At 43.2% G+C, this 17379-nt stretch overlaps 1 protein-coding gene across 1 annotated transcript in view; it reads right to left on the bottom strand.

Moving 5' to 3' along the window:
- The window catches only part of C1PH19orf81 (chromosome 1p C19orf81 homolog), a 597750-nt gene that overhangs the window by 492173 nt on the left and 88198 nt on the right, over positions 1 to 17379 (bottom strand). Inside the window, exon 3 of the mRNA XM_069649376.1 lies at positions 6729 to 6840. Within this exon, the coding sequence (XP_069505477.1) occupies positions 6729 to 6840 (112 nt within the window). The remainder of the gene's footprint in view (positions 1 to 6728; positions 6841 to 17379) is intronic.

Here is a 17379-nt window from a genome sequence, read left to right as displayed (position 1 = left end):
TGGCACAGGGTTCTAGCCAGAATCACACAGCTCGCCCGGCTGCTGAATAGTTTCGTTAGGTTGCTGGATTCTGAGGCCTCTGGAAAGGATTCAGCTTGTGGACTAGGCCTTTCTGCTAAAAAGTTCTGGAATCTGAAGTCTGGTTTTCTAATTTCTGGTCTCTGAATATTGCCTGGATTTGAAGGCGTCCGTCAAAGTGCTTCGCAAGAAAGTGGAAAGAGCAGTCCCTACCTGGGTTTCAGTGGGTCTTTTTATGTCTTTTGAAAGTGGGTGGGAGGGCTGACTTTCTATGCCCAACCCTCTGAGGATCCTGATAGGCTATAGGATTCTCTGTCGCCTGCCTGGGGAACTGAATTGTGAGTCATCCGGAATCTTTTATATGGCATACAGAAAGAACACTCCCCTTATCACTTTGCACACACATCTATTTTTGACTTAAATGCATATTTATCTATGTACAATTTTTCTGATATTATATGTCCAGTTAACATATTTTCTGTAGCACCAAACCATCCGATCCTTGTCTTTGTAAGATGTTGTGTTCACTTCTGACAGAATTCTGCCCTTTTCATCCATAACATAACCTCTAAACTTTTCTAGAATTTACACAAATGTGCACAAGGAATATGGGCATCAGATAATGAAGTGTCAGATTTTTAACATACATACATACATTTGGGGTAATACCCTATTTTCCGCTACTACCCCCCAGAACATACCACAGAGTCCTAACCCCTCTTAAAATGTGCACAGAAAACTCACAGGAATCATGATATTATTGATATAATTTTGACAATTATGTACTATGAATTATCCATCTTTCTAAAATTATGCTCTGGCCCAGATGGGTGTGGTTTAGGTCCCAAAGCACATGGGGAATTCCTTGTTCGTCCCCGCCTCCAAGCTCAGTTGGCTCACAGAGGCAGCACCCCTCCCATTTCCTTTCGGGAGGAAGCCATTTACGACCCCCTGATTTAGCATTTGCCTGAGCCAAGGAAAGTTCATTGTTCTGTTTCCTGCAGTCTCAGGTGCCCCTCCCCTAATTCAATCAGAGGGGTGTAATCTACTTTTGGTGGGGGCAGGAGTAGACAGGCCAGGCCTGTGAAAGCAGTTGCAGGGCAAGTTTCAACTCCTGTCGGCGGTAGTTGCCGGGCAGAATTCAATCTCTTTAAGCCAGGCTTCAGCCAAATGTCACTTTTGTTCCCATTTTTCTTCATTCAAATTAAACTTACAATTTTGACACAAGCAGCTAGAACGCTGATTCTAAGTTCAAAACCATGACATTTAAACAGTTGCAACCTATGTGACATTCCAAAGTAAATCACTCATTTATTTTAAACATTTCGATTTTAGTGGCTTTAAGTCCAATTTCACTTAAAATGCTGAGATCCACAGCTCAGCCAGTTTTGTTATGAACATTATTTTAGGCTCTTCAGCTTTCCAGATTTTGTATGCACACAAGACTTCATTCTGCCAGATGTCTGCTGGTGTTCAGTAAGATTTTTGAATATCTTGCGATGTTTGAAATAGGCATTTTGAGCTTTCATTCAGAGAAACAAAGGTGATTTCAAAGCGCTTTTTGAGCTAACAGGCACTACTGTTTTTCCTTTGGCACCACGTTTCACTCATGGCGCTTCTGGCCCCTCACGTTCGCACTGGTGGGTGGCAGGTCAGGCAACCATTTTGGTGTGCGCAAAAACTGCGCGGTTTTCCTGGATTCTGGCGCAAATGTGGGCTTTTCGGCCATCTTGGATTTTCTAAGCCCACGGCACCAAATGTTGTAGCATAATAATTCAAACGTGGGTCAAGACACCTGACAACAGTATATCTGGGGGCCTCTCACTGCTAGAAATCGTTCAGAAGCTGAAGTTGATACTTGATGCTTACTCTCGAAGCCGGAAAAGAAGGTGAACCGCTGGTCCCTACGAAGGACCATCGTGCACCAGCTGATCTTTGCCAAAGCTCCCTGGTAGACAGAACTACGAAAGGCTGCCGATCAGAGAAGGGGACCTCCGAGGAGAACGAAGGGAAGCAATGGACAGCCGTCCACGGTCTATGGCCGCCGTCGCTGACCAGAGCCGTCATGCTCCCGTTTGCCTAAGAACATGTCATCCAAGGACTCCCTTGTTCACCATCATCGACCGCTTTCATCCTGCCAGAGAAAGTCAAGGCCGCCGACGACCAAGGAGAATCTGCCAGTGGGTTTCCTGCCACCCGAAGACCTCAGAGACACTGATGAAGCTATTGAAGCCAGCCGTGGTCACGTCCTGTTCGCCGACGCCAGACGCCGATGACCCGACGCCCTTGCTGGGCCAAAGTTCTTCACTAACTCTTTATGGCAATGAACCATCGTCGTCGGAGTGCACCGCATGTCTCCCCTGTTGCAGGACGTTTTTGATCACTCGTCTACAAGCACCGCAAGGACCGAAGCTGCTGCCTCAACAACAACGTTCACCTTTTCTTCATCTCGGAAGTTTGACGACCTGTGGCTCCCGCTTGAAAGGGAGTGCACTTAAGAAGGGCCCATCGATTCCCTGACGAAGAACTCTACAACACAAGGTACATTGGGGTTGCAGAACTATAGAAGAAGATAAGGCTCTCATAGACAATATATGGACTGGGCTTGTAGTGCATCTTCATTAACAAGTTGCTGAGGTGGGGGATCCTCATACAGAACTGTGCCTGACGGTAGGGGCTCAGTTTTCTTCCAAATGTCTAACCAACTTCTCTTCCTCCTAAGTCTATGGTTGATATCGTTTTTCTGTGATGCTTCGTATGCTATTTGAACTGAGTACAGTTGATGCATTTTAATGGAATCAGAGCAATACTGGTACCACCTAGAACTGTATATATTTACCATTTTAGAATTGTCGGACCACAAAGTGTATCATTGTGATAGTGTATATATCATTGAACCTTATTTATATAAAGACTGTGTTTTAACTAGATAAATACAGTGTGTGGACATTCCTTTGTGGGTGCTTGGGGACTACACTGTACTTAAGAACCAGACCACATCACCTCCTGGGAAGCTAGGCATTGATTCCTTGACCATAGCTACCGTATAGAGAATCTTGGATGGGGTCCTCTGCGCCTCTCCTCTGCCACATAGAGAGCAGGAGTACAGACACCCCCCACCAGTGTGGTTTCTTTACAGAAGGGTCCAGGCCGACTCAGTTGTTCAGGAACTCAAAGGAGCAACATCCACACTCCCCTTAGCAATGCCACTGTCAACATTACTGCCAGGCACCAACTTTCTGCTCCTTTCACTAGTTCCAGAAAGCCGTGCTAACTCACAGCAGCCCGCTCCAGTGTGCCTCTCTATCCCTAACATCTGCTGTGTGCTCCCGTACTTGGAGCTCCTTCTACATGCTGTTTAGCACTTGCTGCCCTCCAAGCCACGCCTGTAATCCCAGCCTACCCACTCAGCTGGCTGTGCATGAGGCAGGTCCCTCAGCGCTGTGTCAGCTATTTCAAATGGCGGGTGCTCCCTCTCTTCGGGGTCCCATAATCAGCGGCCGTCCACCTACCAGCATACTCCAATTCGCCATAGGATGTAGCGCTTCGGTCTCCAACCAGTAGATCGTGAGCTACTTGTAGCTCTCCTGGGGCTTCCCAGTAGCTATTTGCACCAGAAACCAAAATGAGCACTGTGTGTTTATTTTGGTGTCTGAAGTCCCTGGGCCTTTTCTCCTAACACCTCAATCTCTTCTTCTTGCAAAGCAAACAGTCAAAAGCTGCATCTGGGATTGAAGGGCTCAGACAGTGTCACAGCAAGGGGTTCCAAATCAATAACAAAAGCAAATAGGAAATGTGTGTTGTGGCCATTGTCACCAACAGGTACACCTGATGGCTGATTAAAAAGCAAACGGGTGCATATAATCTGCATGCCATACGAAACAAAGCTGCGGCTGTGATAGTTTCAGGGTTTCTTTAGATTTTTTTTGGTTAGCATTAATTTGCATTCTAGTAAGATTCTCAATCAGAATGGGAAAAATAAAGCTACAGGTTTAATCGTTTTTTGCACAGTGTGGATGTATGTGTGCGTTTGTGTAGAAAAAGACAACCCGTGAAGTGTTGATGTTTATGGGGAAAATAATGTATTTTTAATTGAAGATACTGAGTTTTCTGTTTTAAGGCAGTAATACCCCAACTCTATTAAAGGTTAAGATGGAATTTGCTGTGATATAAAGGAGTCAACATCGATGCATGACCCAATATAGGTATTCAACCTCTAACAGTGGAAAACTACTAGCTGACTGCATTCTGGTGCTTGCCACTAGATTTTTAAAAACTAAACCGGAATGTAAATTTGAATGTGCCAAAAACATGATTTGTGAGTTCTGTTTCAGCCTTTGTTTTGCTAAACAAGAATACAAATAAAGTAATTAGGTGGGAAAAGTGAGCAGTGGTTTGTATGTATATACATTAACATGTGTAGGATTAATATAGCTTAAACCTACTTACTAAGTAGCAGAGCAGTGTACAAAACAGGATGGTGAATACAGGGAGAGAACACTGAGGAGAGCCATGGGATGGGAGAACAATGAATAGTGTTTATCCCGTTTGGCTATGGACTCAAATAGGGAGATCTGCAGAGATATGTGAGGAACCTTTATGAATATGTTCAAATTCTGGCAGGGGGTTTTCTGCCTTTCAATACTGGGTTCAAATGGTGCAATTTATGTTCAGTGTTTTTGTCAACAATTGAGCAAAACACCATCCAATTTACAAGTAATTCTCTAACACATGGAACATTCCAATATGTCTGAGGGAGCTGCACGTGCAAGCCAGGCATGGCCCATTATTCAAGCACCAGAATTACCCGCATGATTCCTGCATGGAGAGGAGGTGATCCAGTGAGCTGTTCCCTGTGTTACTGCCTCCTTCCTAAAGGGAAAATGGGTATCAGGTCGCTACCCATTATGAATTAGTCACCCCTCACTACAACCATACTTATTCAAAATGTTAATGTAATGATTTGTATATTGTCTGGCTGGGTTGTTATATGATTGTGCATGTTTCAAGTCATTGCTATACAACTGAATGTTATTTTAGCCCTGTGATTTACACTTTTTGCATATAACTTGACCACATGGTTTCCATGTGTTCATTTTTTCAATCTTGCCAATAATTTTGACATTTACGGGTAGTCAACAAAGTAGGATTTGGCCTACTTTTCCTTGGCTGAATTCTGTGACTTGGCATGTGAGCAATTTGCATGAATTGGGGATATGCTAAACTGGTAGAGGATTTTATTTTGACAAAGCAAAACATGGTATATGCTGATTTAAAAAAAAAACACATAATACATTGATTGAAATACTTCTTAAATTTTTTTTGCACATGCAGCCCCAAAAAAAGACACAAACTACCCTTGAAATCCTGGAGGCAGATGTGGATGCACCATCCGACAAAAAGGCAACAGATGTCAATTTCCATCCATAGAGGGAAACCAATTTCTTTTCTTCCAACATAAAATGAAAATGTGCATCTTTAATCTATGGTACCCAAGTGACAGTGGGAAAAAAGTGTAACATTGAAAGGCATTTTGCAATAATACACACACATTATGAAAATAATGTTCCTAAAGGAAGCTGTCTGCGATCCTAAAAAGTAGTAAATGTTGCAATGCAAATTCTGTTAGAGAAGCATCCTTCAAAGTTGCTAATTATTTGATGAAAAACAAATGTACTTTTATCAATACTGAATTGTGTAGGACGCAGCGACTCCAGTGACTGAGTCTGTTGTAAAAGATTATAAAAACTGTCCTGAATGTCTGCCATGAAAGGTGTGCACTTAGGTGCAAACACTCTGACAAGGAGTGTATCTGCACCATGATTGTCTATCTCTGTGAATCTGCCCTTTTCAGATGAACTTCCTGAAATCAAAACTTTGATCCCATCTGACAGCATCTGAGTGCTGTTACTGTTTCAAGCTACGCACCAAATTACTGAGCACTGGTGGATAGCAAGTAGTGTCAGCCTTCACATTGAATACCCCAAATAGTTTCCTACATTCTGATAAGCTCGACAATTTTTAGGAGACAGCTACTAATAAAAAAAGAATGAAAGAAAGATGTTTTTGAAGTTGTTAATATGGTAACTGCATATGTGATTCTTTTTGTATATAAAAAGCAAATAAACTGAACAAAAAAATCTCTGTACACATTCTCATACTCATGGACATCACCAATCCAGTAGCTCTTGCCTATTGCCCATTAACAAGTAGCTCTTGCCAACATAAAGGTTGGAGACCCCTGCTGTAGCGTTTAGAGGCGAAGCCTGGTGGCTGCCCTGCGATGGGTAAACATCCACTCATGTAAGCGGGCAGATATCTGTTATTTAAAGCGGCACCGCAGCTCCTGCCATGACCACCTATATCTGTATTCCACTGTGTTTTCTTTTCTACTCACAGTCCACTAAAGAGCTAAAACTGCTCGACCACCAATACCCAAAGGTGAATGAAGGCAGCTGCTATTTTTCTTATGATTATTCATTAACGCATTGGCATCTGTGTGACTTTGTGGCGCTTACTGTATGTGTGCTGCCTTTGGGGTTTGAGGGCTTCCTCTACTTACAGCTACTACAAAAATGGACTGGCACATACACTTATACAAAAAATTATTAATTTGTTACCATCTGTTATTAGGATGAACGAAACCAAGGGAAAGATGTTGAGTCATAAGGACATTAAGCATGGATGAGGAAAGGGACATATTGACTCACGTAGACTTTAGGATGCTGGCTCTGCCCAAGTTGTTGGCACGGATGGTATCAGAGAGAAGAGTGAGGTTTGCAGGGATCTTGCCAGCACTGGCGCTGGGTTCTTGTCGGAGCTCTTGAGAAGGAAAATAAACATAAAGGTGAATTAAGTTATTTTTCAAGAGAACTCAGGAAACATCAGAAACAAAACCTGCGTATAGACACAGTGAGGATCTCTGGCAAATCCCAAAATCATATAATCACTCTGATGAGTCCCACTAAGAGGCAGCTAACCAATATGGCTTACCAACAGTGAGGCTTCCAATGCGTTCTACTAACAATATCGATCTCCAATTATTCAACAAATAATACAGAGTACTCAATATAATGTGTTTTATTGACAGAGCCCAACAAATCTGCAAGCACCAAGGCTTCTCAATTAATCCCACAACCAGGAAGGCTCCTACAGAGACCCACAAACAACAATACTTCGCAAAAAGTCATCTCAAAAGAATGGTTACCCTTTGAGCACTAGAAACATCAAGCCTCCACCCTGAAAAGCAAGTCTAATAGAGAGTTCCACAAAAAGCCCTATCACCACCTACCCCCTAATGAGCCCCATACGATGGAAGCCATCCACTCTGTCCTAGCAGAAGCAAGACTCCATCAATGTATACAACACACGCAAACACAACTTAACATCTACCAAGAGTGAGGCCCCGAATAAAGTCCACAGATAGAGATGCTCCTCTACCAGTCTCACCCGCAGCAAAGCTCCTCTGTGACTAATCAGACAAAAGGGCTCTCCAACGGGCCCAACCAACAAAGAACCTACTTAAAAATACCCTGATGGATTCCACTAAGAGAGAGGCTACACCTTGAGCCCTGTCCACAACAACAGTATTCCATAGTAGCAGGAAGGTCTCACTACAAGGCCAACCAACTGTTACACTCCCCAAATATTCTCAGCAAAGAAGTGGTTACCACTTAATTTAAACTGTAGCTAAGCTACACATTGGGACTCATGATGAGTGTGGGGGTAACATGGGGAACGTGGTATTTTAAACACCTTATATTTTGTAACCACTACCTTGCTAGATGATTCTCTTGCATAAGTTAATGAAAGTATGCATTAAACAGATTTGCTTCATCCTTTCCCAGTCTTCAGGCAGCTAGTCTCTTAGGGAAAGGGTTGACAGAAATCTAGAATGGTATGTACAGGCACACAGGAAGTGTGTAGGGCAGGGCTCTTCAACCTTTGGCTCTCCAGATGTTTTGGACTACAACTCCCATTGGCCATAACCAGTATCATAAATGGTGAGGAATCATGGACATTGTAGTCCAAAACATCTGGAAAGCCCTGGTATAGGCAAGGCAATTGATGAGTTGTCTATGAACTGATGACCTCCCTTTTACCCTTTTAACTACGGGTAAATAAATGCAAATGTCCTCTTGAATTGTCTGAGATGCGTTGACATTGTCCACAATATGTATTGCATGGAGTGCATAGAAAGTACTGCATAAGGAAATTAGCTCAAATTTACCCCATGCAGGATTGTCTATGTAACCTGTTAAGTAAACTGCCTTTGTGGGTGATCTCAAATCATAATCTGGTGTTTAAAATTCATGCTTTTAATATTACCACCAAATGAGTCATTTTGCAAAACTCTTTTGTCATTATCTCTAATGATTCCCAGCTAAGTTTGCACCTTATACCCCAACATACATATACACTATGACCAATGAGACTTCCTAATAGTCTCCTCAATGAGAACCATGACCTGAGAGGCTGGCCAATTGGTCCTTCCAACATGGATGCTTTTCAATGAGTGCCACAGACACAGAGGCTCCCCAACCAGTTCTACCAACAATACTACTATGTATTGAGTGATATGGGCAGAAAGACAGCCTATTGTATTCCAAAGGCAGACAGACCTATTAACGTGTCCCAAAGAGAGTTAAGCTCTCCTTTGGTGCCAACCAAGAGGTAGTGGGGAGTGCTCACCCATTCCTAAAGAGAGAATCTTTCCCAGCATTGATATCAAGAACCAAGTTTCCCCATATATTTCTACCACCAGCAAGACTCCCCCATAAGTGCCACCGGCAGAGAGCTTCCTACATGACTTCTACCAATAGCAAGGCTGTTTAAAGAATTCTGTTATCAGTAAATCTACAAAAATAATCCTAGTAATGACCTTAAACAAATCAAAGAGTGAGGCTGCCAGCCAGTCAAAAAAGTGACATGCTGTCAATGATGTTCTACCATAATCAGGGCTCCCAAATAGATTGCACATACCAATAGGCTCCTCAATGAGCTCTCAAAGCAGTGAGGAAGGAAAAACCACTCCAAGTAGCTACCCATAACACTTCAACAACCCCAGACCACCTTACAAAAGACACAAACATGGTGCTTCCTAAATGTGTTCCAAATTCATCCCACTCATGCCTACCAACAACAAACTTCTTCAAAGACTGGCGCTAACCAACAGCAAGTGTATCTTAACTACTTGTAACAACAAGACTTTCCAAAGTCTCATATACTAGGCACCTCCCCAAAAAGTGCTACTGAGTGCAACATTTCCCCACAAGTCCTATTCCTCATGAGTCCTTCATACAGCAAAGCTCCAAACTTAAAACCACTGAAGACATCCCCCAACAAGCATTACCAACAGCATTGGTCCCAATATGTATTACAGATATTAAGGATTCCAAATTTCACCAAAAATAGATGTGCTCCTAATAAGTCATACCACAAGAGTGCCGTCTCACTGAGCCTAACAGAAACATGGCACTCACAATGAGTCCTACCAGCATCCAACTTTATAACAAATCCAATCAACCTAACGGCTTGTCAACAGGATCATGAAATGCTAGGCTCCCTCACAGCCTCACAGCCTCACAGATAGGCAGGGCCCAAATAGGTTCTAGCAACAATAAAGCTACCCAGGAACTGCAACAAGCCATTGAAAGTGAGAAGTCTTAGCAACTTAAAGAATTCCCAGAGCACTCTACTGATAGCAAGCAAGGCTTCCCGTGGGGCCCTCATACTAATAACCTGCCCAAAAAGTCCTACCAAGGGTGAGACTACTCAAACCGTTCTGCAAACAAAGGTACTCCGCTATGAGTGTTACAACAGCCGCAGTCCCAAGGGAATTCCATTAACAGATTACTCCTCTCAAGGTCCACAGCAGCAATTGGTTCCCAATAAAAACCTACCAAAAACAAGCGTTTCCCAAAGCTATTGCAAATCATATGGCTTCTTAATATGTTTGAAATGTGAATGCCTTTGCAGAATCAAAGTTCCCTCATATGTTACATGAAATGCTTCCCCAAAGATTCCTACCAACAACAGTACTTCCAAAAAAGGCGTTCCAAATGAGCAATGTGAATAGTTAGTCCCCAAAAATTACTATGACTGGCAAAGCTCCCCAAAGAGTTCCAATGACAGCAACATTCTTCAATGGGTTCCACCAAAAAGCATAACAATGACCCCCCACAGAAAAGGGAGGCTTCTCCATGGGTTTACTAGGAATAGATATTTCCACTGATTCCTGCAGTGAGGATCTCCGGAAACTCTTTATCACCAGCAAGTGCTCACAAAAGAGTCCTACTACTAGTGCGGCCTCGGGACACCTCCTCCCAAGAGTGCAGCTTCACGATGAGTTATTCAAGCAGGATGCATGCTCCATGAGTCACACAGATAGGACCAAAGAGGAGAGTCGCCTTCTCATTCAAAGATGAGAATTCGTGTGGGTACGACCATATGAAGTCCGTGCAACAAATGATAGGATGATTCGAACTCCGGACAGAAATACAACTTGGGGTAGAACTATGATGTCTCCCAAGTGCAATCCACTCCCCTGGAGGGAGGCAACTACCTGCGAGCCGAGGCGATACGAAGTTTACCTCATGGAACAAAAGTGATTTGAGTGGTCACTATTCGGTCCGAGGAAAACATGGCACATGGAGTTTCAGATGAATATGTGGAAACTTGCATTTCTTGTCTTCATGACATGGAACAGTTTCTTTTTAAACACGAGGAAGCGCGTTGTTTCTGCTGTCGCATAGAACCGCAGCAGTACGACGTTCTTTCATCATCAGGCATTTCAAAGCCTGCAGTTTAAACGTGTTTGCCAGTTCATCGAATTTTTTGGGGGGTGGGGGGAGTGGGAAAGGGCAGATAAGTGGTTGGGGGTGTTGGGTATAGGAAAAAATAGGCGTAGGAGGGGGAATTGTGGGGGGAACCCTATCACCCCCAAAAAAAATATTTGATGAACTGCCAAACACGTTTAAATTGCAGGCTTTGAAATGCCTGACATGAAATGACATAGAACCGTTGCAGCTGGGCCAACGCTAAGATTGTTTTCAATGTTTCCTGTAAAATAACCATCTATACAGGCTCATGTGGGTCTTTGATCATTACTGTTGTACTGTAGCATTTTGCACTTTGCCGTGTCTGATGAACTAGGCAATCAGAAAATAGGTCTTATCAACTTTACAACTTCTGTATTTATAATAAACGAAAAAAAAAGTTTGCACGGATGGAATGATGAATGGAATTGCAATTATTTTACAGCACTAAGCACTTTCGTTTGACTGATGCTCTGTGAGTTCGGCTATATGACTAGTGGCTCATTATGTATTTTTAAAACATCTTTTGTACTTTGTTTCTATAAATAAAACATTTATTGGTAGCGATTTTGGATTATGGAATATTCCATAATCTTTGAAATCGTTGTCACGGATTACGAGTTTGCTCAAAAAAAGCATACAGATAGCTACAGCATCTTGAGTGAAAACATTTGGTGACTATGACATAATTGATCCTGTACGACACCATTCTTTATCAATGAGTCACACGCTAGCAACACTCACCAGCTCTGCTATTATGCTACTAAAGTAATCCTTTGGATATATGATATGGCATGTATAACACGCCTGTACACAAGTGTTTCCAGGCCAGGCGCGAGAGTAGAGAGAGTAGAGCCACTAACAAGACCTCCTACAAAGGGTAGGTGATCCACAATGAAACCCGCATACACTGACTGAGGCTCAGCATGAAATGCCAAAGAGCGGGAGACAGCGGCTTCTCAACACTACCAAGAATCAGTGAGGCCCCCATATCCAGCATGACAGTCCTGCCCGTGTCCTGCAGCCAATGAGGCTCACCACTTAGTCCCCACAGACGGCAAACCTCTCCAATGAGTCCCAAAGACAGTGGTACTGATATAGGGGCTTACCAATGAGTCATAGAGACGCTGAGGTTTCCCATTGACTCACACAGAGGCTGGAGTACTCAGGAAATCATAACCGCTGCAGCCCTTGCGAGTCCCAATGCCTCTTGGCGAGTTTCATGGTGTCAGTGTGAACATCCAGTGAGTCCCAGTGGCAGCCGGATTGCTGTCAAGTCCTAGTGGAAGCAGGATTTCTGACGAATCCTAATGACTTTACGGTTTACCGGTGAGTTCTACGGGCCAACATGTCCATGTCGATGAAACGAGGCCTCTGTTGGTGCATTTTAACTAGGCTTTGCCTTTGTCGTCCTTCTTTCCCTCTCTCCATTAGTTTTGGCTATTAGGTGGTGGCATTTGAATTTTGGCTATTAAGTGGTGCTGTAAGCACTGCCTACAAGCTGAAACTATTGGCAATGGACGTGACTATAGGAAAGAGATGACATGTGAGGAGGGACACAGACACACATACAGCCTGTGGCTGTTGTTCGGATTTCTGCCCACAATTGACTACCTATGGCCATGTTAGTCCATAGAGCCGTTCCCACCCACTTGCTCGTGCCTCCCTGCCCAAAACACCTCTGGAGAATCTCTTTGAATTACGTCTGTGATTTAACAGAGATTCTGATGTTATTTCTAAGCATTCTTCAGGAAGGTAGTGACTTAATTGCCATGGTAGACCAGCTTTTGGTATAATAAAAATGTCTTAACCAATTATGACTACAGCCACATGATTTACAAGCAATGGATGTGCCCTTGCATCTGTTCCTTCCACTGAATTCCTGTTTCAAAACAAGCAACGGAAAAGTAAACAGTTTTGGCTCTTGAATAGGCATTAGATATGCATTATCCAAAAGGCTGGCTTTGCCAATGCCTGTTATCTTCTCTTAACTGTTTCTCAGTATTTTTTGCCGTTCCTCATTTCACTTCTTTTACATTGTCTGCTGTGTTCCCTCTGCTCAGCAGTTCTATTTCTCACTGCTTTTACCACGGCTTAAGCATAATAAGAACTCTACACTCCCCACTCAGGAAACAGACTACAACTGGCCACCACTATGCTGCCACCACTCCATGACCTGACACCTTTTCAACAGGCGACCCATCAAAATGAACACAATGATCATAACAGCCATTAGGGAACAACACAACAAATCTTCAAAGCAAAGGATCATCACCAAACAACGATAGTTTCCCCGACTAAATTATAAATATAATAATGTTTTATAAAGCGCCTTGGATTAAGGCGCTATATAAAACAATAAATACAAAAACTAGGGCAACTCCTCCAGCGCCTCCCACACTACCTCCAGAGAACCCAGGATGTATACATGGAACAAGCATAGGACCAATTTATAAGACATCATAAAAGACACTAACCAAAAACCTAGTCCAGCAGATCTGTCCAAACAATCCGACCAATTTACAACCTAATTTTTCAAACACCCCCATCAACACAAGCTCACCAACTTTCTGACACAAAAACGGCTAAAACAAACACTATGGCTCACCAACATCTAGTCAACAGTCTTCATCTGTGCAACCAACTGCTAAATCCCACCTACAATGCACAGTCCCCTCAGCCCCCTGAAGTCCCCCATGTGAAAACATAGACTGCCAAGTAAATACCAGAAACCGCTGAGAGAACCCCCCGCCCCACACAGATGCCAGTTGCTCGTGGCTCTGCCAGCACCAAGAGTTGAGCACAGCCCCTTCTCTCTTTCAGATCTACACGAGTGCCTGGAGACCATGAAAATGGCAGCAATGCACAGTACAAATCACAATAACATAACACATTGTGGACCATGGTATTGCGCAGGCAGCTCAGATACATTTGTCTGAAAACAGCCATACAGACTTGATGATGCCAGGCTTGGAGTGTTTGAGAATATTAATTATCTCTAAGTGAGGAAATGGTTGGCTTTCGTGCGCCCATTATTTTCAATGTGCACAACTGACTAGCGAGGTAACTAGTACGCAAATACTAGGAACAGATTAGTTCAATAAGATTCAGAATTCTAAATGTTATATTCATGTGATTTTCAATCAATTGGAAAAAGGTATGTTCGTGGATCATAATGTATTATTGTACAAGCAAGAATGAAAACAACAAATCAACCGATGTGGATAGTACTAAACTACCTATGACTGTTCTTTGGGTTGGGATGCCCCAATCAACTGGAAGGACCCGAGTGAATATTTTACCTAAAGTTTAGTTCCTATAAATGTACTTTGTTGACATATTCATTGCATAAATGGTCCATAATTCATTTTCATTATATCTCTGACATAAATATGTTACGAAAATGTAGTGTAAAACACAAAAGATATTTATTAACAGAGACATAGGCTTGTCTAGAGTGTCCAATGCATTTCGGTCCCAATGACCATCTTCAGGGACCAAGTTCTAAAAAACTATAACAAAACAAAACACTGTTTGTAAGTGGTCTTTTCTCAGGGGATATTCATGTCATATTCATCCATGTATTTTTCATATTTACCAGCCTATGTAGTCTTCACTCAGAACCTCGGTAGAAGATTCTTGTCTTCCTTTCTTTTTGGAACATGTAAACTCCCTGGCAGTCTTTTCTTGAAGCCTGAGATCCTAGTGTAGGATCTACAATGTAAAAGAGTGCATATTCAACACCGACGTTCTATACAACCTGGGAAGGAGCAGTGCACACACAGCTGTTTCCCCACGAGGTTAGCCGTACTGGCTGCTTGCAGCGTTCAGCGCTTTTCTTCACCTTTCACTAGAATCAACATATTTAAATGCTGCAACCTCCATGAGTGCCGTAGCACCCAAATATTGCTCCTCCGTGTGGATCTTATCCCGATTCGAAGCATTGCTTCCATAGAAACATACAGAAACTTTACCAAGATCTGCCTTCACCAAGATGGCCGCCGCCACCTAATCTTTGATCCCTGCAACGAGGCAAGCCTGCAGCCTGCTGATTGGGAGCCCACCCCATTTTCAGGCAATCAGATCTGCCGGTCTACATTGAAAGCCCACGTAAAAGGCTCCTGACTGAGCCTGACCGAGCCGCACGAGAGCTGCCTCTGTACACCACCCTCAACCCCTAATCTCGTTGGCGCCCCAGACGTAAGGTGCAGTTCAATCTAACCCGTCAAAGCCCTCTGCTTGAGGACCGGAGTCCACACAGTTCAATCAGCCGGTCACATCATTGCTGCAACATCAATTAAGATACCCATCGTCGCCGGCGTCCGGCGCCACCAGGCCGACTCATCGAGGACATACCTGTCTCCTTCCGGTAAGCCTGCGAACCCTACCTGCCAGATACTTTCCTTCACCGATACCTCATATCACTCGACGCCGTGTAGAGGAGGTCCCAAGCATGATTCGCACTCCAACCTCCCATTTTGAAGCAGCAGGAACGTTCACGCCGAAATATGTGACGTATGATGAGCAAATAAACCAGCAGAGAGTTGCAGTGGGGCTCTGTCCAGTACCTATCAGACTGACAGTACCTCTACCAACATCTAAGAAAACCTGTACAGTGAGGTACCCATTGAGAAAACTATATCGACAAATGAGACAAAAGATACTAAAAGAAGACGAATGATGACATCATAAGAACCTGGATTGACTCACATATAGAATATATGAAGACCTGTGAATAATGAAAAGAGACGAAACACCATGAATAAGTGACATCCTGAGCTTAAAGTGAAATAATTGATGTCAAATGTCAGAAATTTATGCCTTGAGCATGATGAGAATATTGAGCCAGTTTACACGTGTACATATGCAAGGAACCGCAAGAAGCAAGAATTCATGAGGCTTGCTATGCTTAGTAATAAGATAGATTGAGGTAAGCGCTACTTATGTACATATCTACCTCAAAAAGAGCACTTTTATATAAGTATACTTCCACTATGCACAGCAGCAGAACCGACCAAAGGTTACTCAAGGTCTCAAGAGGAGAGCTTTGCAGCAAACAAATCGAGAATTAATGACAGATAGAAATTCAGACCAAGGCAAGTCATGCCAAGAAGCCACGGTCGTACCAGCTGAAAGAGCCCAACAGTGGATACAACTAATGAAGAGAAGAACAGAGTATCCTATTCTGAAAGGTCAAGATAAGCCACAGAAGGCAGATAGCTGACAAAATTAAATCAAATACACAAATTAATTGGAGAATAAGACGATTTCACAGTGTCGGAATCACGTGACCGAGCAAGCAGAAGGGATGAAACTTTCACACCTACGAATGGACTTGTGCCATGCCATGCCCAGACGCCTTAATTTTCCCAGATCAAGAAGCAGTCTCGAGGCCAAAATACAAAGAAATAATTGACACATGACCGCTGAAGTGATGATTGATTGCTGCAATAACTGGAGAGAGGCTGGGGGTGCAGACGTACTCCCTGCACCTGGCCGGCTATTCTGCATGCTGCTAGGCTAGTGGGAAAGTAGGATGCCAACCCAATCATAGTGGACCAAGTAATCTACGGTCCTATAGTTAGTAGAACCAATGAGATGTCGTACATTTAGTGACGTCTACAGCAGCCATTTTGAAGGAAGGGCTTAGATGCCCCACCTGACACTGTTTAACCATATACAGATATAGCACCTATATTAAAGTTACCTTCCTAAAACCAATAGAATTCCATGCCAGATTTTACGTGTTACACATCAGCAATGACATATTTTTAGTATAAATGATGTGTTTTTTATGAAATTAATTGAAGTTGAAGCGAGAAGGAAGGACGAGCGATTGCTAATGTTCATTAACTCCTCGTTTTTTGTACTTGTCATTAAACGGACTCCCTTTGCCAAACCATTGAGTTGTCATTATTGATTTGATGCGAGAGTACTAATCTGCATCTCCATCCATCTCACGGGTGCTGCTGCCTCATCTTAAAGTGCTATTGGGTAACCCCCAGCTCTATGGGCCGGTTTGGGTTCTAGTGCACAGCCGAGTAGTCATTATCCAGAGAAACGTTCCTCTCTCTCCTGTTTCTGGCATACTACGTCCCATACCCAATCAGTATCAAGGCCCTCTCCCTACAAACCATAAGCCCTAACCCCACTGTCCGAACACCCTCCCGTGTCTCTTACAGTGAACTTAATGCCTCTGAGGCCACCTACAGCATTATATACTCTGATCCCTCTTACTATGCTCCATATTAGAAATTGCATCGGATGTAATCGTCAACTCACAGCCTGTTCGCTATCAGTGCTCTCATTATGCGCCTCACCGCACAATCTATGCTACGACTTGCATCGCGAACGCCCCTGCCTGTCTATCGCGTCTAGCAGACACAGAAACCCACTACTACTGCTGATGTCAAGTTAATTTGGCCACCTGCATTCATTGACAAACTTTCTTAATGAGATTAACTCGTTTTCTGTGATGCCACTGCCGTGCGCTCGATGTTGTTGATATTGATATTGATATTTTATTTCTATCGCGCTCGTACAC

The sequence above is a fragment of the Ambystoma mexicanum genome, chromosome 1p, assembly GCF_040938575.1.
Source record: "Ambystoma mexicanum isolate Mex_15411 chromosome 1p, UKY_AmexF1_1, whole genome shotgun sequence".
In the NCBI taxonomy this organism is placed as follows: Eukaryota; Metazoa; Chordata; class Amphibia; order Caudata; family Ambystomatidae; genus Ambystoma; species Ambystoma mexicanum.
This window is presented reverse-complemented; position numbering and strand designations above follow the sequence as displayed.